A 27933-nucleotide genomic window follows, 5' to 3' on the forward strand; every position below is an offset into this window, starting at 1 on the left:
TTGTTGTAAAAAGTTGGAACTTTCGTCTATTTAAAGTGCATTAAAAATATGTTTAGATATGATCGCGCACAGTAACTTTGTGATAGTAGTGTGGCGCTATTTCGGTGAGCCAATGCTGCTGGATGACGGTGATATCCTTCATGAACAGCTTGGTTGTGTGAATCAATTCGCAGAATACCACCCACTGTGGTTGCTGTTCGGTGTACAGTGCGGACAGCGGATGAATGCTTAGTTCGGTGTTGCCACGTACCGTCCTGTAGACACCCGAATGGTGTAGGTAGGCAGCGTACGGGAAAAAGCCTGCCACGATGCACCGGCAAATCGTTTCCACATTGCCATGGCACGATCGAAGCGGAACGTTTAGCTCCCGTTCCAACATTCCCGCCAGCTGGGTTTTAATTTCGTGTGCCCGCTTAAGGTTACGGTAGATGAGAAAGTTGCGACCACAAAATTCTTTCGTTCGTCCTGCTTCCACAAAGGCACAGTACACGTTAAGTAGTGTGATCAAATCACCCTCAGCTACCTCAAAGTTGCGCTTGGCAATGCGTCCCCTTATGGCAGCCTGTCCACCGGCCGGCTTCGAAAACACGGATTGCACCTGCAGCAAGGCGATAATGATGAGAACTTCCTCGGAGCAACCCATTTCACCAGCCTTATACAGCATCTTGGCCATCATCGGTGGTATGGACATTTCCGCGAGAAAGTATCCTACCGGGGAAGTAAGTGATCCGTCCGTATCGAGAGCTTCCAGAGCATACAGCGTTTCCAGGCATGCGAGCAAATTCTTCGCAGGTGGCGCTGAAGGAAATGTAAAGCGCAGAATATTGTCTATACCGAGCGCTTTCAAGAACAACACCGTGCTGCATAGATCCGACCGACGCATTTCGGGAGGTGTATGGTCTGGTAGTTTTTCCCACGCGTCCTCCGTGTACAGGCGGTACACCTTTCCGCTCCGGATACGTCCGGCTCGTCCAGCGCGCTGTTCTGCGGCCGCTTTGCTTACTGGTACCACAACCAAACTGTCCGTGGTGCTATCTGCCGAATACCATTTCAGCTTCACGTATCCACAGTCGATAACTGCAAACAAACAAGATGAGGACCGTTATAAAGGACAACACATTCGAAACACTTTGGAAACTTACCATACACAATCCCCGGGATAGTAACGGACGTTTCCGCGATATTCGTGGCCAGTACAATTTTCCGGACACCCTTCGGTGCGGTAAAGAACACCTTCAGCTGATCTGCGTTTGGCAGCGTTCCGTACATAGGCAGTATCTGCATGTCTTCCTTGCCACCCATCTCTAGATGCTCCTTCAGTAAGTCTACCGCACGCAGTACCTCCTCCTGACCGGTAAGAAACGCCAACACGTCACCCTTCGGTTCGGTACGATGAATTTTCATGACCGTGCTAACCGTTTCCTTCACATAATCCGGACACGGTTCCTGCAGGTAGAAAATGTCCTGCGGATACATACGGCCCTCCACCGTAAGTATCACGGCTGTATCTTTACCCGCTTTCGGCTTGAGGTTAAAGAAATCTCGAAACAACTCCGCATCTACGGTGGCCGATGAAATGATGATCTTCAGACCGGAACGCTTCCGGGCAATCTTTTTGAGCAGTCCCAGGGCGGTATCGGTTAGCGTGCTCCGTTCGTGCGCTTCGTCTACCATGATGACGGCGTACTGCGTCAGCAACGGATCGGCCAACATCTCACGCAACAGAATACCTTCAGTCATGTACTTGATTTTCGTCTGCTCGGGATCACATTTTGAGATGAAGCGGATGGACACACCTACCGACTCGCCGCACAGTTCACCCCGTTCCGTGGCGACACGGTCGGCGAGCGTAATGGCCGATATGCGGCGGGGTTCGGTAATACCGATCAATCCCTTCGTGTGCCATCCAAACTCGTACAGATACTAGAATGGAAAGATATTAAGTTGAGAATGAGAAATATTAAGTCAAATAATTTCTTTAGAGCTTCATTTTAATACGAAACGTTTACTAAAACCAAAATAGACGATCCAAACAGCAAAGCGTAATTAATTTTACAGGATAGAAGTTGTATGGTGTCATTCTCGTAACATGACTAGCTCGTTTAAGTATTTCGCACCTCAAGCTCACGGCGGCTCGGTGGTGTATTGGTAGCGGGGCCGGTCTTTGCACGACAGGACCGGAATCCCATTCGGACCAATTGTCCGTACGCTGTTCAAGACTATCTAGCTTACGAACAAATAGAGTTAAAGAAAACCAGAAACGACCTCTCTAGAGCTCTTTGAGGTGTGCCGAAAAGAAGAAGAACCTCACACAAATAGGTTTTTGGGTAACGATGGTAAAAAAAACATCAATAAACAAAAACAGGAGTTTATTAAAATATTTTCCTTTCTTTTGTTGGTTTAGGCAGCTCATAACAGGAAATGTATTCTATTATTATTTGGTCCCACCGTATTCTAATCTTTCGCTAATATTATTTTTTGTTTATCGGATATCTTGTGATAAGATACAAGCTAGAAGCTGTTCCTCTTTAGTGGTCTTCTCTGTTGCATTTGGCCCATATTTTTGAGATACTTAAAACACACATAAAGAATTCGTATATTGTTCGCTATGTTCACCTGAAATTCTGCAATAACTTCTCGCAAATGCTTCTGCTACAAAACATCACAATTTGTATAAAATAAATTCAAAAATTTCCCAATAATTTCATCAAAATTTTTAAAAAAGTCGTACACTAACACACTTACAAACAGCTGGACAATCTTGTGTATCTTTATTGTTGTGGTTTGCTTTCCGAGTTGATGATAGCATTCACAGTCGAATTCGGCTACAACAGCACGCAATCAACAATCTAATATATATGTATAGACATATTCATATAAATAAACCACCATCTCTCGCTCTTTCTCCTTCTTTCTCGAATATATATATACGCTTGTTATATGTTCGCTTCACGCTCGTTATATGTAGGTTCCTGTGGCAAGAACGCAAAATGACACATCTCACTCCATTTAGTCGTTAAAGGTTAAGATTGTTTGTCCCCGCGAGGGATACAAATAGCACTTAATGTCCAGTGAAGGGAGGAATCGGAAGGACGATACAGGGTAGGGAACTTATTAATGATTTTGTTGATTAGTGCACAACACGTTAAAGTAAACACGCACACATTTCAGTTGCGTTTTCATTTGCTAAGTAGCGTGCTGCATCATTTATCCAGCGTTCATGGGTAATGGATTTGGCCGAGCAGTACGTACAAAGTGAAAACACACCTAATACCGCGGTGTCCCGTTTTAGGGATGTTTCGTTACTTACAACAATAACAAAAGAGAAAAAAAAGGATTTTTGCTTATAAATCTATTCCATATCCTGCTTTTTTTAAAGGGAAAGCGATAAAAGAGTACCAAAGGGGTTTTACTACATGCTGAGAAAAGGGCGGTTTTGTTTGGGGATAGTTTGCTAATCTCTGTACAACGAATTAATAGAAACGCTCCGTTCAATATAGATAGACTTCCGCTCCTGTCTGCTGATATTACAACACTGTACACAAGTAGAAAACATGTTTGTGGTATTAAAATACAGTTAACGTACTAGAATATATGTATAAAGGATCGTAATAATCATGAAGGCTGTTCAGTGTCGTTTCTTTCACACAGTTTCTAATAGAGTTTCTTATCTCACTGCCACCTGCTCTTTGCGCTGTGCAATCTCTATACTCTGCCCTAAACAAAACGATTTTCCGCTATTCGCACTTGTTTTACACGCGTGTTAGTAGTGGTTCACCCTATCACTGCACAACATACATAATATAGATATACAACGATTCTCATATAAACAATTACCACCACTCTCAACTGATGATTGTAAAACGGCTCTTACTATGTTCGAGCGTTTCCTCTCCTAAGGCTTAAGATATTAAGGTTTTATAGTTTCAGCTTCCGTTAAAAGAAGGGAGTGTCTAACACATTCACAATAATACGGTAAAACACACGACAGCATAGATGGTGTGATGTTCTGTTGTTTTTTTTTTCCTTCCGGCAAACTACTTGGAAAAGCCGAACCCGAACGGTTGGAGACATTGCGATTTGCGTTTTGTATGAGGTGTGTTTTTTTCACGGACATGCTGCAATGGTGACCACAGAGAGTATGAACGGCTGTTTAAACCGGCGGGACGGAAAGCGCGGATATGTCTGCACGGCGGCTTAGCGCAATCACAACGAGGTATTGTTCACCGTTAGCGACTTGTAGATAAAGTTCTGCACACCGAGCAGATGCATCTCGGCAACGCTGATGATCACCAGCAGCGCTACGTACCCGGCGTACTGGATCATCCGCAGGTACTCCCACAGTTTATCACAGAAGATGCTTAGCAGCAGAAAGTGGAGCAGCGCGTGCACGTTGAAGATGCGCCACAGCCAGGCAATGAAGAAGAACCCGGTCGACCGGAACACCGATTCCTGGTGCAGGTACTGGGCCGGCGTTACATTCTCCCGCTCGAGCATATCCTGGTAGATGGCGATGTACCGGTTCCATCCGGTCGAGCTAAGCAACAGCATGCCGGTGTAGCACAATACCTTGCGGGCAACCTTTTTGGTCGTTACTTTCACCTTATAAATTACACCCGATTCGGAACTTTTCGATTCCGACACCGGTATGATTGACTGGAGCTGAGTGTAGCCGCGCCGGGGTGGATTGTTCTTCAGAAACACGAACACACCGATCATTAGTGCAATACAACCGAGCCCATCACAAATACCATCGATGTAGTACCCGGCCGATCCAATATCTGAACGCTCCCCCCGGATATGTTTCTTTGCCCGTGCCACATGCCCGTCCAAATCGTCCAGAAACGTGCGGAACTGGAACAGCACCACACCGATTCGTCGATATCCCAGCGAATCCGACGCTATCATTCGGCCGGCCGCAATCGCAACGAACACGTGGAAAAACGAGATCATGTTGGGCGTCACCAGATCACCCTTGGAAAACCCAGCCACATTGTCCACGATCGTAGCGATCGGAGCGAACAGATAGTGGTTCGTGTGGTCCAGCATCATCGCCTTCACGGTAACGTCGCACAGCGGATTTAGATCGCAGTTTACCCAGGCCACATCCTCGTAGCGCACGATGTGCCGGTTTAGCTGCAGCGGCATCGAGGACGATGGTGCCAGTACGGGCGATGTAACCGTACTGGCATGGCTACCACCCGGTACCGGTTTCAGTAGCGTGCTGTTGGCGGCCATCAGGAATGGATCGGTATCCCGGATCGGGTAGTCCTGGATGCGTATGTATAGATTCACATCCATCCAGGCGAAGAACGCTATCAGCAGAAACAACAGGGACAGCAATATTTTGCTGACCTGCGAGCTCGGACCAACCATGATTATCGAATGGAGTTGGCAAGAATATCGCTGATTATTAGCACTGGAGTAGCTTTTCTAACAACAAATATTTTTCTCTATGTATTTGATGATGTATATAACGCGCTCTACATATGGAGTCGATAACAACTTAGCACAATTTGCTCGATTTGTGAACCTTCTTGCGAAAAAAAAAAACACGTTCCACGAACACGAAGAAGAAGTTACCGAGTGAACCGTCACGATCAACAGCGACAGACCAACTGCAGCACTGACCATCCAAACACGGACCACAGACAGTACAGGTATCTGGATAGGGGGACTACTACTACTAATACCACTACAAACTACTACTCCGTGTTCGTTCCGTTCGGTCGCTGGCTCGCGCGCGCTCTTATTGTACCGTCCTTCCGAACCGCGTGTACGTGCGTGCAGGGCGTGGAGGATGCCAAAGGTTCGTTGCGCCTTTTGTGCAGCCTTCTACCACACAGCGACGAACTGAAACGAAACAGAGAAACGGGAATAAATGAAACGGTCTGACTGTCGTCTCGGGAAGGTCCCTTTTTGCCGACGGAGATTGTCAGGGATGCCAATAGGCTGAAAGTGCTTTCCACATTGAACTTCGAACGACACTGTTTGAATTGGGAGGCATAAGGATTCTTTTTACTTGCGGAAAGTTTTGGATGTTTGTAGCGAGAAAAAGTTTCCTAATTTCAAATTATTCCACGTAAAACATTACGAATGCATTCGTCACATTACAGTGAAGTTGAAAATGAAGCTGTGCGATTAACATAGTTCATTATTAATATAATAGTTATGTATTAAGTGCGCAAAGAAGTTTGTTTCTTTGAAAGAGCTGCTAGACGATGTGAAATGTTTAATAGGTTTTTCTTTAATTTGACAAAACACAAACCAACACTTTATATCAACATATTAAGATTTGGCAGTTTGAGCATAGTGCATCCACTTTAAAACAAAATATTTTTTATGTTTTTAAAGTATATTATAAAAACTATTTTTCAAATCGTGCTAAGTAATTATTTAACCACTCTAGACAAAGTACACAGCAATGATATCTAAATTGTATCACATTCAAATTTTCCGACGAAATATGCTTTTGGTTTGAACAGCTCATAATACATAATTTCGATCTAGTCTCACAAAAAAAAACAGATTAAATTAAATAATCCAATGAACGATGTAAACAATAATTATTTACATCATGCAGATCTAAAAATTAGAATTAATTTTAGCTTTTAAAAAAGTCCTTCAATGTGATGAAGAATGAAGAGTTTATCTTTATTGACACTGGAAGAAATCATTTATTAACGAACCATGCTCAGTGCATGCATTCGTGTTTGAATGGTTCTCCTGTACAAATCATATGAAGAAACATATAAATAATACATTATTTACGTTTATTTCCATCATGCTTTCGTGATATCCAGCTCTCCATAAAGAACCGGGACCGGCAGTGATAGAATCTGTAAAATTTGCTTCAAAAACAAAACACGGAACAATCTATAATTCATCGTTCAATACCCCTACACAACAGGGACCAGACCAGGCACATACACAAAAGAACTTCCTGGTACGATAGAACGACCATTCGAAACCGAAAGTCACGAACGATGGAAATGCAATTTGCATAAGTGAGACATTGTGTGGACAAGGGAAAAAATCTCCCCTTTGGCATGTCCCAACCGGACCCCTTCCAGAGTCGGATGGCGTCATTTAGGTTGGTCGCGAGTTCCGTTGATCCTTTAACAGTCCAACCTCGGTCGTACGAGTCCTTGACATCGGGCCGTATCGCGATGCACAAATTGTACATTGCCGATCGTAACCAGAGGACCACCGCAACGCAGCGAAACGGAAGGAAGAAACATCGGTGACACAATTGTGTAGCCTTTCTGCCAGCGAGCGACCCGCGTATAACTCGAGTGGGAAATGTCACATTATCAAGGTAATATCACTAAACTGCCAATCCTTTTGACTTGACAAGTGTTCGAAATGGGGCGTAGGTTATAGCTTTGGGAACGGGATTTCCTCTTGTATAGAATTTTACCGCCCAGTGCAAACATCACCACAAAACCTATGCGCGATGACTATGTAGGACGAATGCAAAACATATAGAAGGGGTACGCTAGAGCTTTGCCGACACTATGGCTTGTTCTGTTTCCTTTGCTACGTTCCCATTCATTCGTACATTCGATCCTGTGGGAATGGGTTGTATTAATAATGCACAAGGCAAGTTGAACGATGGCGAACGAGAATGGGGGTTTTCTCTGCCTGCCATATATCGTTTCCGACCTACAAGTAAAACGGAAAACAAAAATAGAAATAAATTGCTTAACCGAGCGGAAAAAGATTGGGCTTCCGCTTAAGGGTGAATTAGTCGTTTTTTTCAAAACTGTTTTTTTTTCTTCTCTTGACAGAAATAATACTTCATAATGAATAGGAAATATGCTCCACAAGGATAAAATTTATCATAACTTAGCGAATTTGTGACTTTTTTCTGTATCGTCCGCCAAAACAGACACCTGAAATTTCCCTGTAGTATTGCAACAACAAAAAGATCACCAAAAGCACTTTCACTGATTGTGTTCGCTTGCTGGCAAAAAAGAAAAACTTTCGTATCCAAACAAGCGTATCGCCTGTGGTGTGTTTGGTTTTGTTTTCCAATACTATCAAGTTCCATTTCAAATTCACATCTTAAGCGTTCACAAATTTGCTTCGCCTGAATAAAATAGGCAAGAAATCTCTGAGCAGCGCGTATTCAACAGCGTGCTTTTAAAGGTGCTTTTATACGATTGTCTCTTTCATTTGCAACAATATTTTTGTGTTAAATTTTACTGTTGGAATTTAAAAAAAAAATCTTCTTAAAAATCCTTAATATTGCGTCTTACAAATTTGTGAAATCCGTTGGGATAGAAGACTCAAAATACTACTAAGTAGGTGATAATTTTGATAACAAAGGGGTTTACAATAAGAATTTTACAATCAACGTCTAATGATTGTTCGCATATTTTTAGGTTAACATATTTTTTTTTGTTAGAACGGCCTGGCCTTATCTATTTATTTACCACGTAGCCTTGCTACGGGGGTTGATCCGGATGGGATTTTGGTCTGGTCTGTTCGTGTGTTCCGGCCGGTGGTGTTTAGGTACCGGCGCCGGTCCTCACACGACAGGAACAGCCCAAAATCCCACCCGGACCAATCCCCCGTATGTTAATTAAGTCTAGTAAAACAGATATGGCAGGCATGGCCTAGAAAGTCGTTACGCCAAGAAGAGAGAGCAACGTTTTACTTTAGACACAATTCATATTGTGGTTATTAAATTCGCGGAAACTGACCTTAAAACCTAAATTACATATATCAAATAGATCTTTGTATGTCAATCGCTACTTTTGTCTGAACAGCACGCTATCTCTATCTAGATACAAATAAAAAATTGTACCAACCCTGCTTTATTGGTTTATTGCTTTATTTATTACACAATATCCTTTCTTTAAACAACCTGGCCATATAACTCAACATCAAATCACGGCGATCATTTTTTGTCAAATATTTTAGGTATTCATTTATGCCATAATAATTCATAGTGTCGTTGGTTTAACTATGTTTAAACTCTTGCTTTATCTATTTTGGTAATATTATCATTTTTTGTTCCCTTACTGATTAGGACCTAACGACTATTTAACAGACGAGTATCGTGTATTGAGTCCAGAATCGTTATAGAATAACCACCAATTTTAAGGTAGTACATAAAAAAATCCAACAGCAAGAACACTTGCAAGAAATACAACATAATTTGCAAATTTTTCAGTACATAAATAACTTAATGAATGAAAAATTATGTTCATATTATCACTAAAAATAACCAATAGATGACAAAAAAAAACCTTTCAACAACTAGGACAGTTGTGTCTTCGCACGGTCTTCGATGAAACTTTTTCCTGGAAAAAATTGGAAATTAAAAATTTTCCTGGTGAAACTTTAAACTCGTTTAACCCCACCTTAGCGATAAGTTTTGATAAACGGGGTATTGAAGCAAAACGTTATCCTCGACCCCGTTCAAAATCAACAAGAGCTTTCAATAGTATCATCACTAGTAACTTTGTTTGTACCCTAAATGTCGTCTGTCCCCGAAATTCGCATGGATATGAATTAGATCAAACAGGAGAAATAAAACAATACAAATGAAGTATGGCAACCATCCAATATGTGTGATCCGGTAAGTCTAACGCAGTGCTTACTGATTCTATGGTATGTGCGTGTCAGGTTGTCCTGTAGAGAGCGAGCAAAAGAACTTTTCGTTGTTATCCATACAAGCCCGAAAGATCCTTCCGATTTTGCTCATAAATGTTGCACACTAAAGCCCACCGTGTATCACAAGAATATTCTATGGCGCAGTTCGGTACCATACGATTCTGAGTAGCGGTGGGTTTATTTGGGGTTTGTTGTGTTATGTCCTTCTCCTTTTCCTACACCTGCATACAGGATGGTCCTCTGGCGTCATAAACTGTTGATAGTAGCACCATAAATAGTTTAGATCCGTCCCGATAGACAAACCAAACAGTGTGGCCCGTTTTAAGGTGCCACAATTATGGACGCCAACGATTTTCACTGTCGCAGTTATGCTAGGGATGAATGAATCGAATAAAACTTTTGGGTGGCCAAACGGACAAAGAAACTAGACCAAACAGTGGCTCCGACGGATGGTTGCCAAACGGTTCTAAATATAGAAGTCGGCCTCATTAGTGCCCATTTTACGATGTTAGACACATTCCTATCGTTAGGATAGATAGATGAATGATTTAGTGTCGCGTGTACCCTTTCTAGGAAGTCCTTCGGGTGCTACGGGGTGATTTACAAGAGAGTAATTTTGTTTGTTTTTCATTACTTCGGAATCAGCATACAATCCCACGTCAACATTCCATTAAAAAGAAACAATTGGAAAATACGCATTTCCATGATGCATGATTCGTCGGTTGATAAACGTAATGAAATTAAATTGGGTAGTGGCTATCAAGATATCAAGGAATTATTGTAATTTTGATCAGTCATGCCATGCTAACCACGCAGGAAAGTATCCAATCACTAATTATATAATTAATTGTGGTGAACTGTGAATTGTAGTTCGTTTTAACAACTCAAGAAATTCCCAAGTCTTCCTTAATTAGCCGATTATTGAAAAATACATTGCATACTGCCAGGAGCACACGCCCAAGACAGGGCGCAAAAACTCTCCGAACATAATTATTCACACAAAATACAGTATTCTAAAATGCGCTTTATGTGAAGAAATGTTTATTATTGCAGAAGTTCATCAGCTCATCGCAACGGGCTGACAAAAATAATTACCAGATTCGCCTACGGTAAATGGCAATTTAAGCTAACGAACAAATATGCCATTCACACGCAACCCACACTGATGCCCTATTCACGTGAGACCGTATGCATCAACGGTAATTTCGAATGCAATTTGAAATTGCCTCCGGCTTTAAGATTCGGAGAGTCTAAATATCTCCGAGTACACATGACTTTATCATCGTTCAGCTGTAGGCACGATATCACTGCATACCGAGGGGAGGTTAGAGAAATTAAATGTGATTGTTTCTAGGCGGCAGGGAAACAGCATACGGCTGCGGGGAAATTATCGCACTCAATAGCGTGGTTTCGTTCCAGTTTGCAAATCATCATCGCGTCAAACATTCTGACCTTAACATGGAACCCTCTCCGGGTTTCCGGGCACATGGAGTTAGATCACTTTCGTACTGGTGTGCGGCGATTTTGTACGATCGAATAGCGCCATTCCGGGCGATGATAAGAATCGATTCACGTTTCACAAAATGGGGACGTACGGTAGGAATGCAATGCACAATTTTCGAAAGGCACAAACGAGTTGGAATCTTGGGGTGCTGTATTTCACACGATATTGCTTATCTACTGCTAGTGATTCATTCGTTATCAAAGCACAACGGAACTGTATTGGTATATAAGCTCTACTGGGTCCAACGGTCGGTTGGCATCGAATCTTTGTTCCGATCGCGAGATCATCTTCTATTGGTTTTATTTACGTGTCGCCGGCGTGGTTTAAACGGTGGCGTGGCTTACCTGCGGTACTTGTGTGCTTTTGCCGGATCCGGTTTCACCGACCAACACGAGCGTTTGATAGTGCTCGAGACAGTACAGAATCTGGTCACGGTACTGACGTATCGGTAGACGTTCGCGCTGCGCTGCAAGATTAAGCGACTGGTGGGCGTTGAAGACGAACGACGTTACGTGATCATCCGCTGGTGCCGCGTCGCGTTCCGATGCAAACGATTCGTCATCTGATGTAGCGCCACCGGAACCGGCACCATAGACATTTATGAACCATGAAACGAAAAATAACATCGAAAAGCATGTTAGTGTATGATGAACACGATCGTGGCAAAAACATTTTGTAAATTATAAACAATACGCACTAACTAACGGATGCGGTTATGAAGCTATCCGCGGCCGCGATCGGAACATACAAAAGCGCGAAACTAATTCAATTACAATATACCGCCTGTCTGGGCTCTCGCACTAGAACGTGGTGCTCGCGGCACTGAACAACACTAACACGGCTGAGCGATGTTGTACGGGTGAGAACGATCCGCGAACCAGCAGCTACACATTGCCCATTTCACGCATATAGTCTCATCGCGCGTTTACTCTGTGTTCTGTGATAATGCTGATAAGCGGATGGCACGATTGGCCAATACACTCGTATCGCAAAGTTCAACGACAATGCCACGACGCTAACAGACGTTCAGAGCCGTTTGGTGGAGGCCAAAGTTATGGCCACACCTTGTGGTACCATTATCCACCCCAAAAAGGGTCGTGTGTGTTTAAATTTTGATAAACTAAACCAATCAAATGTACCTGCCTGCTAGAGGATTAATCGATTGCTAGGAATGACGCGTGGGGTTTGACTCAGGACAGAACCAAGGGAGTAAAGCTTATCAGCGTCAGTTTTATTCAAGCGATCGTTTGTGCACACTCATCACACGCAACGTTTAGATAACGGGTGTGAGAATGACTTACACATTTTTTTTCTAGAATGTGAAATGTGTTCCTCTCCATGCGCACGATAAACACTGGTCGCGATCGTACGTACGTTGCCGTGAGAAGAATGGCGATCATTAATATTCCGTACCATTCACGCTTGATTTGTGTACAAAGTATGCGCATACGGTGCCAAGCGCAAAGCGATACGCGTGCGTCGTATCGACCATAGGGTGATCGCCATTTTACGGAGAGGTAGAACCAGTGACCCTTCGTGCTTTAGTCGATTGGGGTGATCGATGGAAAAGGTTTCTCACGTTACTTGGTACAAAGCTGCGACTGTCTAGAATTGATTCACAAAGGTTATTGAATGATATCTCAGCAGGCCAAGATTGCTTGAGGTTTTTTTTTCTACTAGTGGATCTCGCCACTAGATACAGTGAAGGCACAGTTCGTATACTTATCAGTTAGCGAAGCTGTTGAAAATCGTTACTATGCTGGTGGTGGAAATTGCTTCCTAAAGGCATGTAAACTCAATTAGCTTTTCACATGAACGTGCGAACGAGTGAGTGAGACGCAATGCCCCTAGAGCAGTGTGTGGTGTGTGAAGCGATGATGGTAGGTTTGCTAATTATTGCCATATGTTGGAAGCATATTGCGGTACCCATCGTGCAATGGCCGCTCTATGCTTAATGCTTACCCGGTTTGAGGAATTTTGGAAAGCGGCTCGCACTCATAATCCACCAAGATGCGAGCAGTGTTTTGCCGTTCTGTTGTGCAGATGGCAAGGCTTCGAAGTACCCGAGAATGCCGAGTGCGTTGTTGATGTTTTGCTGGTTGCTATAGAAGCTCAGAAGCGTCCTGTAGCGTTCCAAATTTACCGATGACTCAGAAGACGTAGAAGGTGGTGGCAGACAAATCTATTACGGCTCATTACGGGGCCAACTGGACACACTTTTAACCTTGGTTCTGGGTAGAGTAGGGTAGGTCGTTTCGGATGAGAGCGAATGTTTATTTTCGCCGACGAATCACTATCGATGATGTCACGCGACAGTTATGTTCGCGGGTCATGTACGAGGTGTCATGAAGAACAAACCGAATTGCACTTGCTTGCACACATATACACACACACACCAATTTCGTGCGGGAACGGTTCACTTCGCTACTCAAGGCGAAACGGAACCGGCCACCAGCAACAAGAAGTTCTGCTGTTGGTTTTTTATCTTTTTCGTTTGTAGGTCAGCGGGATTTTCTTCGCGATTCGATTTCGTTCCTTCTCTTTTGCGTTGCTTTAAATGAAAGGGTGGTTTTGAACTCGCGTTCTTGAGCGGACACAAACACACTAGTATCCATAGGGGTTAAATGTTGTTCACTTGGCTGATGTAGATGCACATCCGCTTGCGTTATGCGTAAATGTGTTACCCTTTAGCGGATCATTCCACTAACAGCAAATGTTCGCCACTGCCGGCTGGAGTAAATGGTTTTCACGCATGGATCACCATCAAACGGTTGGCAAATGGTGCGGATTCGTTTGCGGACGGCTTTCCTTGTGCGTTCGTCGGGTCGATAAGCTTCACTGCCACTTCAAAACACACCTGATGGCGTTGGAGTAGGCATGTTGTGTACACTTTGGGGGAGATGTGATTAAATTCCACTTTTCCTCACCGCTCAGACCGAATTCTTCATCACAAACGGGATGTCGAGCGCGTTGACAACAACTTAAGCCTATTTTAACAAGAAATAGAGCGGTATTAATAAATCCAAAAACTGGATATCACACGGAAATTGTAAGCGTACAACGCACGAAGTAACCAAAAACGCGAACTGAAATTAAGAAAAAATGATAAAACAACACCAGATGCCGAATGACAGCTCGCGTACGGTGTGTATGATAGAAGGTTGAAAGGTTGAAATGGGATCAACCCTCTTGCTCGTTTATTTATGATTAAAACACAATTTTCCGACAATTTTAGGACTGTAAAATTGGTGAGGTAACGACTATAATATTTTTTAACTCATACTGTCTCTAAAAGAAAAGAAAGAGAACGTTGGAAAGGGTGAGAAATATGAAACGTACACCGGCTTCGAAAAGGCCTTTTCGGCGATTGCGCTGACAGCTGTTGATTTGTTTACATTGCGTAGCACAATCAACAAATCCCGTCTTGGCGTGTGTTTTTCTTCCGAATGCCGCGATAAATTCCGGAACTCCGGCATATTTCACGCAAGTATACAATTTTATCATGTCCGATGAAGTGGATCCGGTGGAGCAAATGCTGAAGCGTACCGGTTGTCTAAACCTTCACCACAAAGTGCAGGTAAGTCTCTGGTTCTGGTTGTAACCGTTGTACATAGTTAATAGACATGATGTGTATTCTTCAGGAGTGCATTGCCGAAACTGGCGACTGGCGGCTCTGTCAGGACGTAGTTAAAGATTTCAAACTGTGCATGCAAGATTACACAGCACAGCAGCGGGCAAAGTATAGCGAGAAATGAACGCATTCCGCAGATTGTTTGCCCCGAACAGCGGTGGTAGTTCCGCCATGAAAATGGTGCTGGTGGTACGGTCGGATTTGGGTTTGAAGAAGGGCAAAATTGCATCCCAGTGTGCCCACGCGGCTGTACTTTGCTGCATGCGGGCCTCAACCGGAGGGCCTGGTAAGAACAAACTTGAACTATGGTTAATGCAGGGCCAACCAAAGATTGTGCTAAGGGTAGACAGTTTGCAGGAGATGCATTTATTGACGGAACGTGCCGATGCGATTGGGGTTATTGCCGAGATAGTGCGAGATGCCGGTAGAACACAGGTGGCAAGTGGAACAGAAACTGTACTGGGATTAGGTCCAGATCGCAGTGAGGCAATAGATTCGTTAGTAAGCAGTTTGAAATTGCTGTAGATATCTGTAAATGATGAGTTCAACAAGTAGTTTAATCAATTCTACGGTATTAGAAGTTTATTTTAGTATTAGAATATAACTAGTAGCCTGAGTATTACATCCGAATTTGTTATCTAATCTTTTCAATACTTTACTTTACTGGAAGTTGATTGCTTTGTGAAATAAGTATTAAGTTTTACATTTTCTTATTACCAATGCTTTTGATGTGAATGTATCTGGGTGTTTGAATTTGTACTACTTATTCGCTATTTTAAGCATCCGCACAACCTTTATGAGCAGAACTGAAGCCGAAAGATGTGGTTATAATTGTGAGAAAATAGTTCACAATTTGCACAGCACCATAAATTTATCTTGATAGCTTCTCCATAGCTTCTCTGTTGATAAAATGATCTCGTTAGATTTTCGCAATCTTTAAAAATAAGATTGTGTGATCATTGAAAAGTAATTGTATAGTGTTACAACCATGGCATCAATGTTCATAAAACTATACAAAAAGGAATCATGTCAGGATGAATTGTACAACATGGAACAATACCACAATCAGTATTTCATTTTTAAATGGGCATGAATAATGGTCATTGATTTAAAGCTAAAAAAATAGTAACGTATTAAGTTACCCTATTGCTCGTATCTTACTTAAATGATTTAGTCGATCGCTTCATATTCAACAGTTGTATATTGCATCTGATGATTACTTATAATTACTATTCTTTTTCCTAGTTTGCAATTGTTGTTGCTTTAATCACACATTCCACACATATCGCGTAACGGTGCAATGACTTTCGCTTTTACAATTCCTTCGGCGCATTCTATGACCTAGGTCTAGAAGAGGCTGGGGAGTGAGTGCGTGACGGAAGCCGTCGCAAAAAGAACGCTTTAAAAGAGGACCAAAGAACGAGCGAGAGTGAAAGAAAACAAGCATTAAATTAACGTTAATCCGCATCCGATGAGGGACAATTGTAAGTCGTGTGTGCTTGTGCTAACCACCTATACCACCATCGTCGATGAGCGATGAAGTGCATCAAAAAGGAAAAGGCATATGCGTGCTGCCCTCATGTGTGTCGTGCGACGCAGTTCGCACCCTCGTCACCCAGTCATCCTACTGTGGCCAATGCTCGCCGAGATTCCCACCAATGCGAGGGGGTTGCAAAGAGGTGTAAGCCGCGGAAGTTGTAAGTGGTGGTGTGGGTCGGTCGGACCGCGAGTTGAATGAAGGAAACAATGGCTCACTCCCACCAATACGACTGATATCTTCTGCGTTTTTGTATAGCACTCAAACAACGATATTTAGACGACATGAAGCCAAGGGAACTATTCATATGATCTGGATGCGTTCTAGCGCTGCCAGCAAGCCACAGTGAACGGAGAGGATTTTCATAGTGGGCAATTAAAACATACTAATTTAATTTAATATTGTAAACTACACAAGCATAAAGAAATTGACGAGCACCGAGTTAGTTAGGCTAAGGGTATTAGAAACGTTTAAGATTAAACAATTTTTACGTAGCTTTTTGCATTCATGAATCTTTGAAGAGTCATCAATCATTGAAGATTCATGAATCTTAAGGACAAGGATTTAGAATAATACGTTCAGATTCATGATTCTGAGATTCCTAAATAGATCATTGAGTATTCTTGATCTTCGAGGATCGTAATTCTCCAGGATAGATTCAGAGAGATTTATGCTGTTAAATTATTCAGCTTATAAATTTTTAAATCTGAATTATTTTTAAACAACATTATTCACAGCAAATTCGATAGAAAATTGAGTCATTGAAAAGTAGATCATTGAACATTTTGATCTTATTTTATCATTTATTGATAACATAACATAACAAAAAAAGTCCATTCCATCCAATTTTAACAAAAAAAAAAAAATTAATTAAAATACGCACCCGATCGTCCCATAGTGCAGATGATGTGTGCGCGCGCGACACCAACCCACATCGCCGGGACGGATTGCTTCCGCGACGAAAACAGTTGATCTTTGTCTGCTAGCGTGGTCGTGACATCTCGCAGCGGGTGGACGATAGTTGAATGTTCCGCTCCGGTTACGTCGGTGTTCAGTTGCGCAGATCGCGCACACAGTGAAACGATTCTGTTGTTCTGCAGTACAGTTGATCGAGAACGGAGCAGCGCGATCGTTAAAAGGAACGGTTAAAATCTTCCCAAAAGAAGGTGTTGTGTATATATCTCGGTGTGTTCTAAGCTCCGGTAATGGTGGTTATCTCTGAATGACATATGGTTCTTGTGATAAGATTAAACTAAACACGCTGTGGTAGTTGAGACCGTAGACCGAACTTTAGCGGTGAAGTGGTTGTTTTTGGGGGACATACTGGAGGGAAAACCAAAAGAACAGAGTCATCGGATGAAATAAAGGGAATTGAAAAAGGTAATAGAACGGTTTGGGTTTTAGTTTCGTTGAACCATTCGATTGGGACGGAATGTGTTTGTGTGTCGAGTGTGTTTGATTTGATAACCCGTTCTGTACGGTTCGGAGAGATTGGATATTGCACTCGTGAGTAGTGGTTTGTCTGTTTAGTAAACAATACCTCTGTAGATTTTCAACAAGGGCCCACGAGGAAGGGCAGAATCCAACAGAAGAGGCTACATAACAATTCGCTTAGCTTGGGTTGTACATATTTTCATCAAATTGGTGCCTAAAGTGTTGCTAATATGGTATTCTCGCCGTAGGTGGCACTAAGTGTTCGACTGGGAGAACTGGGGCGCGCTCCGTACGTATTAGGCCAAGGTGACCGACTGAGTCGATGAGTGGTCGGAGAAACTGAAACGCAAATATATAGTAGCAGCTCAAATAAAGTTCTCCAGCTTTTCAACCACGATGTAATTGAAACCGGCTCTGTTCCAATCCCCGACAGCAGCCGCATACATGCCGAGCATGATGCATTGCATCGGTGGAAGGTTTACGGTCCAATGGCCGCACCATGCGACAGGCGCCCCCGAGATATGTGTCGACGGTTGCATTGTTTACAAGCCCATCAAGCTTATCTGTTAAGCTTGTCTCTTCCCGTTCATTTGCACAGTACGAGCAATGTTTCTTGATGCGATAATCGTTATCTGCCGGTTTGTGGAAGGAAGCTGGTTCCAAATGTAGGTCCAGCCTGATACTGTCGCGCCAAAGTCCACTAACGCGGCAGATGATCTCCGCGAACCCAAAAGATGATCTTTCAGCGTTGCGGTCGATGTGGCATAGCGGCATCGTACCCCTAACCTTTCGCGACATACAACAGTCGGCCAATCAGGCACGTCCGGTGGACTTTGCGCCGGTTCGGCTGATCGACGAACATCTTCCAGCCGCAGCGACGACACCGAGACGCTAACGATGGTGCGCAATACGTCCAATATACTACAGTCCTGCCATCATGCTGCCTTGATCAGCTGTTATGATCGTGCTTTGGCCCACGGGGGCCCACGGGGGCAGCAAGCAAAGGCAGTGAATTTTCCCCCCTTTTTTGTGTGGCACCTACGCCATTCCAAGCGGGCACGTGTGACATTCCCACCGAGGTCTTCAACGCCCTGAACTTGACGTACGGTCCGCTGTTCGGTGCGATAATCAATTGCAAAGTCATTTAACCTTCCACCAACCTGGTGCGCTGGTGACTGGTGCTTAATTAAATTCCCGGCACAGCCGACAAGCGTGCGAGGTCTGCGCGTCGGGAAGCAACTGCATGTTTTAGATTCGTACTATTTGACGCTTGTATTTACATACGCGCTAATAGGGCGTGCAATGCCAGAAATGGTTAATCGGACGAATGAATGGGTGGCACTGTTGGTGGTAGTATTCGATCATTACCACGATTACGCCCCGGGATAATGTTTATTTGCCCAACCGGGCACAACCACTTTGGCCACTTGAAGTGAGTATGCATTTTGATTAGGCACAATTGATTAGAGCTAAGAAGACGAGTGGTGTAGAACTTGCGAGGAAATCCGAAGGAGCATGATAACGCAAAGTTAGCGCAGTATTGATGCATACTTTGCATGGGCATAGTGTGAATTTAGTCACGTTTGGGTATTGTGTGGGGTATACGAAAACCATAACCCATGTTGACCCGAAGCTAATAAACAATAAGCTAATTAATAAATAATCTTTTCTTGCATTCCTAGATACTCAAAATTTTTCTTGAATTATTTTTTATTAATTATTTTTGTATATCATTTTTATTTTTAGATCTTTCACCGAGGAATCAAAATTGTCGCCTAATTGAGACACATCCATCCGGCAACTACAGCTGGACGTTATTTCCCTCGCCCCTGGAGGTGATATTTTGCCAGGAAGCGAGTTTAGCAGGACGCAGCAATTGGAGCCGGGAGCAAATCATCCACGCCGAATAATCACACCATTGTACCGGTACCGGTGTCGCAAACCATCGGCAAAATGCTGGTCGCGTTGAATTTGAAACAGAAATTTCTGACACTATGCGGCATCACAGCTGCCGCCGTAGCCGCGTCATTAGTGATCGGACAAAGATTGATACCGCAGTCGATACTGACCGGTATCGTTTTTTACCTCATTTCCGGCGATAGACCGTCGGCCGTGTACGCCACCATCGTGTCGCTGCCGCGAGACCTACGGTAAGGGTAGTGGTGGAGGGGCAGGGCGCAACTTTTGTTCTAGCATTAAGAAGATGATGCATCCATTCCATCCGACAGCATCTAGAAGGTCCACTGTTGCGCTAGACTGCTGGTACTGCTGCACTTTGCCACACAAACGGCTGATGATGATTTATGTCACCGTTGAAGCGCTCGCATGGTGATTGTTTCTAAGTAGCGATAACACGTTCTAATGCGCCGCGGCAGTACCGGGGGACATTTGGGACGCAACTTTGATTCAATTCTCTCGCGCTACCGTCCAACGGTGAAATTGCACATCGCAGCACTAGTGCAGCCGGTTTCCATTCCTAATGACGTACCCGTTGGTGTGAGGGAAGAATGTTCATACGTAATATCTCGCGTATGTGTGTGTGTGTTTGCATGAGTGGGAGGGGAGATCAATTTCTCCGGGGCTATCACTAACCTAGTATCCGTGCCAGTGGTAACACTCGTTAAATCATGCCAAATTACAGTCGGTCGCGTAGGTTATCTCATGCAAACAGCCGGTAGTTGAATTGTAAGCAGGGCTTATCTTTCGCAACGCACGGGAAACGAATGTCGGTTATGATACCCTTCAATCAGGTTTTAATTCACCAGTTATCTTAGTATGTAAATTTTACGCAGATCAAACGCAACTAGTGATCATTTTGAGAAGTAAGGGAAGTATTAACGTAGTTAGATGTGGTTCTACATTTTGTAACAATCGTAAATATTTGCGTATCTTGTAATACTGGTTGGTCTGTTAAGAACACGTGATCCTTCCGGAAGTTACACGCAACAGCTCATAAGCTGTTGTGATCTTTAAAATAATTGCCAAAAATAATTGAAAAATTATTTTATTATTTTAATTATTAATAAAAAACACTTATGTTGTTTTATGTTTGTGTGGGCCGTTGGTGTATTGGCTGCGCCGACGGTCTTCACACGACAGGACTGGTTCAAAATCCCATCCGGACCAATTCGCCGTACGCTATACTGTGACAATCCAGCTACGGGTAAATAAAGTCTAAAAAAGCCAGAAATGGCGTAGACCTCTTGAGGTTGTTGTACCGATAAAGAAGATGATGTTGTTTTCAGATGCACTGCAGAATAATAATAATAATAAAAAAATAATTTTCGTTGTTTTCTACGTCGAAAATTCGTCATTTCGTCAAAAATTATATAATGTCAAAATTATGTGAAAAAGGTACAATAATTTGGTTGAAGAATAGATTCAGAATATACTATAATAGAAGATACTTGATGATTCAGATTAAAAAAAAAAAGTTATGATAAAACTATAAAATTGGCTGCACAAAACATCGAAAAAGATATAAGAAAATGAGTTAACAACAGGACTGTAAATTTCTGATGGTTGAAATTGACCGTAAGTGTAATACGTTTGTTTATTTGTAATTTAAGCATCATTGCTAGAAGATCGTCACACGATTTTCTCACAATATGCGTCGCGTGCCGCAAATTGGCTTTAATGATCGCGTTGCTGAGATTATTTGTGAAAACATTCATGTAACGTTAAAGCGAGTGTGAATCGCACCTTAACAATTATCGTATTTTTTTTTGTAGTACGTACAATATAGAAGAATTTAGCAGGTTTATTTTGTTTTGTTTTTTTTAATAGTTTCATTTATATTTCTTCCACAGGACAGCAGTTATCTTTCTGAAGCTGAATGTAAGCCTTTACCGATACGAACGCGCTGGTGCGACGGTGGTACAAATCTTCGAGAGTGTCGTTGCGCGCCACCCGAACAAGGTAGCGTTCCTGATGGACGATGGTCAGCTCACGTTCGCACAGGTGAAGCAGCTAGCCGACCGTATTGCGGCCCACTTTTACGCCAAGGGTTTCCGGAAGGGGGACACGATTGCTCTGCTGATGGAGACCCGGCTCGAGTATCCTTGCATCTGGCTCGGTCTGTCGAAGGTTGGCATCGTGACGGCGCTGATCAATTCGAACCTGCGGAAGGAAACGCTGCGTCACTCGATAACGGTGGCTAATTCGAAGGCAATCATCGTGAGCTCGGAGCTGGCCGGAGGTAAGTGATAATAGAAACTGTCAATCAATCATCTTGGCAAAGGCATCCCTGTCTTGTGTATCTGGTATGCCAGTCCGGCTTGCGGACCCTGCTTGTCTTAGCAATTTGTCCGGTTCGGTTCGAGGTAGGATTGAATTCTTGTTTTACCGATTCATCTCGGTTCGCTGCACATGCCGCAACATTCGTCGGGCGTAGAACGTTTTCCTTCGGTACATTTTCCCACATGGAGTAGATAAGGAAGAAACACGGAACCCTACAAACTGGTTTGAACGAAACATGCCTGTTCAGTCTTGTTGAAAGGGTTTTGTTTGTTTTTTTTTGCGTTTGAATCTATTGAAATGAGAGAAATGGGGTTCCAATACCTGTGCCTAAAAATTGCTACACGTACTCGAAAGCCCGTCAACATTACCGTACTAGCAGGACTAGTGATCGGAGCCATTTTGCGGTCATCAATCGTATACTCGTCAGCATTTCGGAGCAAACCGGACAGGCATGTTGTATTGGTAATCGAACGAGTTTTTGTTTCGGTTTTCCATATCTCTCCTAGCGAAAAGATAGCTTTCACCGGAAACCTACGCAGGACAGAGTTTCCGGTGTCCAATTGGATGTTTTTTGTCCTCTTTCGTTATGACGAATGCATGAGACATGATCAAAATTGAGCTTTTGAGCGATTTTTTAATTAAAAGTGAAGAGCAATTGGCTTCCTTGATGAAGTTAGTGGAAATGAGCAGCAATTGTGGGAAGTTGTAGTTGTAGTTGTAGTTGTGGGAAAAGCTATAATTGCATATCAGTACGGGGTTGATTGAACTAATCAGCCGGAAGAAATGCAAATTTGGTACAAATCGCTTGAAGCTAAACATGCATGCATGTTAGATTTTTGATTGATTGGTGGTATTTTTGTGGTGAGTTAGAATTAACCCTGACATGCTTCTAGACATCACTAAACATAGTTATATATCACGTGGTTTATAATAGAAAAGTTTACATAATTTGAAAAACTGACTAAGCCACATAAGCTTGTGCAACGTGTTTCGATAAGTTTGGCTAATGTTAAATCTGGTTTTAATAATTACGACGTTTTTTGTGTGTTTAGACAAATATCGACTGGATACGAAAAATGCCGTTTATTTACCACTACAATCTGTTGCATAAGTATTAGTTTATTTGAGAAATATTAGTTTTGATCTACGACGTCAAAAGAATTTTTTGAGGGAATTTGAAAATGGTAATTTCTTTCTATTTTTTAACTTGACCTTAAAAAATGATGGCCTGGTTTTTTATTTTATGGTCTGTATTGGAAATCTTAGAATAATTATGTCATAATTGTTCGAAAAATTTATTACGTTATATGTGGAATATAACAAACAACAAACTTGGTATCAACAATAGACCAAGATGTGAGTCCATTTTTTTCAGATTCTTTATATATACTTCACATAGCTTTCTTTTTGTTATTTATCCGTTTATCGTTCCATTTCTCGGTTTACACAGGAAATAGGCAGAACAATTCCTATACGTAATGATTCAGTTAAATTATAGAAACTGCTTTGTGACCGACTAGTAACTTGTGTAGAACCCGGATCTCAAAAAGAGATCATAAATGAAAGGAAACCATTGAAAGTATTGAAATCCACATAGAACATTTTCGTAGCCTTTTAGCATCGATAAAAATTGATAACTATTAGATACAGAGTAGTGAAGCACCTTTTTTCATATTCGCTCGATGGCCATAGGTAGTAATTAAGAAATCATAATCCTTCTCCAACCAAATTGTCTGGTTTTTTTTTGTCTTACCAATCACACCTCACACTACCATACGACTTCGGCGACGGAACGAAGTAAAAATCGTTAATATTCCCACTGTCTTTTGCAGCGATCGCCGAAATAAACGAGCAGGAAGGCATAAAAGGCTTACCGGTACATCTATTCCGCACCGACGGTGCCGACACCAGCAGTAGTGACCCATTGCCAGGTAAATGAGTTTTTATTCAATTGCACCCGATCGGATCCTTTGCATGGCACTTTCTCCCACCTTTGCGAAGTCAGGTGGGGTGAGAACCTATGACCCCCTTAGATTTTAACGGTCCACTGTTCCATTCCACCCAGCGGTCGGTTCTGATCCGGATGCTTACGCCCTTTTTAAAGCATTGTCCAATCGTACCGATTCGTTTTCTTTCGCTTCTTTATCTCCCGTATCGTTCATTCATCGGCACAGTACCGTGACCGTAATTCCCTCAAGCACAAACCCACCTATAGAAATGTGTGTTGGGAGGGTAGGAAAATAGCGAAGATGGTGGCAGCAGCATTTAAGAATATTCCACCGAGTCATTCTCCCATCTCGTTCGCCAAACCAATCTCGATGTGTAGTGAGCGGTGTGGAAAGCGAATCACCCGCTTCTGGGCAAGACACAGAGAGAACGATCCTGTCCGAAACCTCTGCTGTTTTCCCATAAATTGCACACATCTCGATTCCGATGATGTATATTCGTACGGTACCATTCGTAGCCAGTCGCTGTTTCTTCAAGCGGGCGCTACCTTGTGTTCCATGGGAAACTCCACTAGCCGGCGCACCATCCTTCCTATTGTATCCTTCGCACAGTCTCGCACACACACATGCCTTTGCGTCCATCCCGGTTACCCACCGATCTCACCTCTCCTGGAATGATTGGTCTGGTTGGTTAGCTGGCGTCGTTTGCACGAAGTTTTATCACCCGACACCGGTTTGCCAACGCATGCTTACTCCCCCAATCCCCAAACCCAACGAACGAACGACCGGCGTGAAAGGTGTGAATCGCTCCGGGTAGTTGTGTATGCGCGTGTGTGTGTGTGTGTGCACACCGAGTTGGTTAACGGTGGTCTCACATGTGACCGAGAACGACGAACAAGCGGGCGAGAGCTTTTAATGCGATACGATATAATTGATAATCATAAATCATCTTCTCACGTGCGCAAAATTTTTCTGTTTTAGATGCCGAAGATTTAAGGCTCAGCGTGGATAGTGGCAGCAGTAGCTCAAACGTAGATTTAAGCGGTATCCCGAATGATATATCACCGAAAGATAAATTGGTTTACATCTATACGTCCGGCACGACCGGTATGCCGAAGGCGGCCGTCATCACCAACCTGAGGTGAGTGCTTACTGTCCACGGTGCTTTAGTATTCTGGCGAGTCATTTGTTTGGGCTCTTATTTAGCACATCATTTGTTCACTCTTTTGTGAGGATTCTTTAGTGTTTGGAATTGTAGCAACGCATATGTAAAGCATTAACTTTTTTCCGTATCCTTTTTTAATGTAATATTTTTTTTTATATTTATTTTAATTATGACGGATCTTTGCTATATTATCCAATGTAGTTTACATTAAATTTATTACTTCGATTTGATTAACGTTTTATGACATGTTAATTTTTTTTTATATTTGGTAGCTTTTTTTCGCAATTTTATCGTTTTTCCCTTAAAAATACCATATCCGTTGTTTAATTAATTATTATTACTTGAAGAGTATTGTTGACCTTTGGCTAACTTTTCAGGGGCTTTCTTTGCCCGTTTCACAATGTTAAAGCTAGCTTCTATTGTTCTCACCTCCGCTCATACATTTTTACCATCATTCGTGCGCTTTATGCTCCCAGCCCGTATAGTGTCAATCTTTCTTTTCACCTTCATTGTTACGCACCATCATCGTCAAAGTGTTGGTGAACAGAGAGCAAAAAAGTATTATAACAAACAAAACAACTGCTGGTAACTGGTGCTTCCCTTTTCAAGGTACACATTCATGGCCCTCGGATGCTATTACATGCTGAGCTTCCGCGATGACGATATCATTTATAATTCATTGCCACTGTACCATTCGGCCGGCGGTATGATCGGTGTCGGTAGCGTGCTGCTGTGCGGTGTGACAGCGGCTTTACGCAAGAAGTTCTCCGCCTCGAACTTCTGGACGGACTGTATCCGGTACAAGTGCACGGTAAGCAATCGCGCGACTGATCTTGTGTGGTGTCGACCAAAAAAAGGGACATCTTAAAAGTTTTCTGTTTTTACTTTCCCTTTCAACTGCCACATGGCGTGTGCATGGTTTTGGGTGTGTGCTTGATTTTGGGTGTGCTTTTAGGTGGCCCAATATATCGGTGAAATATGTCGCTTCGTACTGATGACACCACAGAAACCAACGGACACACAGCACAGCGTGCGACTCATGTTTGGCAATGGTTTGCGGCCCCAGATTTGGCCCCAGTTTGTGTCGCGCTTCAACATTAAGCAAATCGGAGAATTTTACGGTTCAACGGAAGGTAACTCGAACTTATGTAAGTATTTGCCGCGGAATAGATGAATCAATTAAGTGAAAAAAGCTAACCGCGTTACTCATATCGTTTTTTTTAGTAAACATTGATAACACGATGGGAGCCGTTGGTTTCGTTCCCAACTTTGCCAAAGCTATATACCCCGTAACGTTGATAAGGTATTGTGTTAATATCCACTTGGAATTGCTATTGAATTTCTTTGTATAAACAATTCAATTTCCTTGTTTTAGGTGTGATGAAGAGACGGGTGAAATTATCCGTGGCCCGAATGGTTTCTGTATAAAGTGTAAACCGGGCGAGCCGGGCGTGTTTGTTGGTAAAATCAACCCCAAGAAAGCGTTGAATTCGTTCGTTGGGTACGCAGATAAAGCTGCGTCGGAGAAGAAGGTCCTGCACGACGTGTTTCGCAAGGGAGACATTTTCTTCAACTCGGGTGATATTTTGGTTCAAGATCTGCTCGGAAATTATTATTTCAAGGACCGAACGGGCGATACGTTCAGGTATGGGAATGGTGTCAGGTTTAAGCTAATGTTAAACAATCAATGTACATTGTTCTTCGCTGATCGTTTTAGATGGCGTGGTGAGAATGTTGCCACATCAGAGGTAGAAGGTGTTATCACCACGATTGTGGGCTTAAAAGATTGTGCCGTTTACGGTGTAGATGTGAGTAAATGATTAATCGGGTAAAAAGATTGCAGAAGAACTATAACGTTAACACCTTTCCATACAGATCCCCGAAACTGAAGGTAAAGCCGGTATGGCCGCGATCGTTGACCCGGAGGGTAAGGTAGATATGGAGCAATTGGCTGCTGGAATTCGGGCCAGTCTGCCTGCCTACGCAAGGCCGCTATTTATACGTGTGCTCTCCGAAGTGCCGATGACGACAACGTTCAAGCTAAAGAAGCGAGACCTCCAGGTGGACGGTTACGATCTGAACAAGATTAAGGATCCAATTTACTTCCTGCAAAGCAATGGCACCTATCGATTGTTTACGGCGGAAGATCACGAAACTATAAGCAGTGGTAAAGCGAGACTATGAGCAAACAGCCGTACGGCGCAGGCTAGCGGCAAGGATGTGTGAAGCGCTAGCAATTCCATTAAAAGTTGTTTACGTAGAAGTCTTGTTGTAGGTATGTTAGTATTTGTTGTTTAATTTTTCATGTACGATCATCCAAAACCAAAAAATAAGTAAAAAATGACTGAAATTACTAACTGAAAATACTGATGTCTAAGCAAGCTACACAATCTCGATGGAGGCAGTTGATGCGACCATCTTTTTATGGTACGAACATTGCATTTGTAATCTGCTCTCGATATAGCAAATACTAAGAAATCTTAATCAGTAGACAATAAATTAGGATTCTATATCACTACGCGGACTATGTGTAGAAAGGATAATGTACCGTGTTCAGTTAAAAAATGGACTAATTTTTAATCCATCTTTGCTTCGGCGGAAGACCATCAGCTGATTGTCGATCCGTAAATGTACTTTGCTTCAGGACTTGCGGAGATCAGGAAGTTGGTCACAAGGTGTCTTCCGAAAATTGCCGCTTTTATTACGTAAGTATTGTTGGTGATACTTGTTATCTTGGGATTTCACTGTTGACAGTCGATTGTTACGGTCACAAAAAAGCTTAACCAAAAGCCGAATTTATCCGCCCAAGGTTCTGGCCAGCTGGAGCTAGATCTCCTGGTAGAGCTGCATTTT

General features: G+C 42.8%; 4 protein-coding genes across 4 annotated transcripts; 2 read left to right on the plus strand and 2 right to left on the minus strand.

Moving 5' to 3' along the window:
* Positions 1 to 52: 52 nt before the first annotated feature.
* Positions 53 to 13127, minus strand: LOC128719736 (probable ATP-dependent RNA helicase DHX35). The gene is made up of 4 exons (XM_053813366.1): positions 13091 to 13127; positions 11473 to 11690; positions 1143 to 1923; positions 53 to 1077 (listed from the first exon to the last, which is right to left on the minus strand). The coding sequence occupies exons 1-4, from the start codon at positions 13125 to 13127 to the stop codon at positions 53 to 55; spliced, it is 2061 nt and encodes a 686-aa protein (XP_053669341.1).
* LOC128719738 (ceramide phosphoethanolamine synthase) lies at positions 4203 to 5376 on the minus strand. Its single transcript, XM_053813367.1, has one exon. The coding sequence runs from the start codon at positions 5374 to 5376 to the stop codon at positions 4207 to 4209; it is 1170 nt and encodes a 389-aa protein (XP_053669342.1). The 3' UTR covers positions 4203 to 4206.
* Positions 13128 to 14879: 1752 nt separating the features above from the next.
* Positions 14880 to 15284, plus strand: LOC128707512 (uncharacterized). Its single transcript, XM_053802468.1, has one exon. It carries the CDS (start codon positions 14880 to 14882, stop codon positions 15282 to 15284), a length of 405 nt encoding a protein of 134 aa, XP_053658443.1.
* A 4399-nt stretch (positions 15285 to 19683) lies between these two features.
* LOC128709439 (long-chain fatty acid transport protein 4) lies at positions 19684 to 27264 on the plus strand. The gene is made up of 10 exons (XM_053804436.1): positions 19684 to 19880; positions 21540 to 21928; positions 23802 to 23900; positions 24897 to 25056; positions 25690 to 25891; positions 26036 to 26228; positions 26305 to 26383; positions 26456 to 26725; positions 26798 to 26888; positions 26956 to 27264. The coding sequence occupies exons 1-10, from the start codon at positions 19684 to 19686 to the stop codon at positions 27262 to 27264; spliced, it is 1989 nt and encodes a 662-aa protein (XP_053660411.1).
* The last annotated feature ends 669 nt before the right edge of the window (positions 27265 to 27933 follow it).

Source organism: Anopheles marshallii, chromosome 2, assembly GCF_943734725.1.
Source record: "Anopheles marshallii chromosome 2, idAnoMarsDA_429_01, whole genome shotgun sequence".
NCBI classification, from domain to species: Eukaryota; Metazoa; Arthropoda; class Insecta; order Diptera; family Culicidae; genus Anopheles; species Anopheles marshallii.

Bases quoted from the DNA above. Each gene is read 5' to 3' on its own strand.
- LOC128709439 (XM_053804436.1), top strand. From the start codon at position 19,684: ATGCTGGTCGCGTTGAATTTGAAACAGAAATTTCTGACACTATGCGGC. The intron at 25,057-25,689 runs GTGAGTGCTTAC...TCCCTTTTCAAG, and splicing joins GCCGTCATCACCAACCTGAG to GTACACATTCATGGCCCTCG. The intron at 26,889-26,955 runs GTGAGTAAATGA...CTTTCCATACAG, and splicing joins GTGCCGTTTACGGTGTAGAT to ATCCCCGAAACTGAAGGTAA.
- LOC128707512 (XM_053802468.1), top strand. From the start codon at position 14,880: ATGAACGCATTCCGCAGATTGTTTGCCCCGAACAGCGGTGGTAGTTCC.
- LOC128719736 (XM_053813366.1), bottom strand. From the start codon at position 13,127: ATGAGTGCGAGCCGCTTTCCAAAATTCCTCAAACCGG. The intron at 11,691-13,090 runs GTAAGCATTAAG...GCGCTACATCAG, and splicing joins TCCAAAATTCCTCAAACCGG to ATGACGAATCGTTTGCATCG. The intron at 1,924-11,472 runs GTAAGCCACGCC...TTTCCATTCTAG, and splicing joins AAAGCACACAAGTACCGCAG to TATCTGTACGAGTTTGGATG.
- LOC128719738 (XM_053813367.1), bottom strand. From the start codon at position 5,376: ATGGTTGGTCCGAGCTCGCAGGTCAGCAAAATATTGCTGTCCCTGTTG.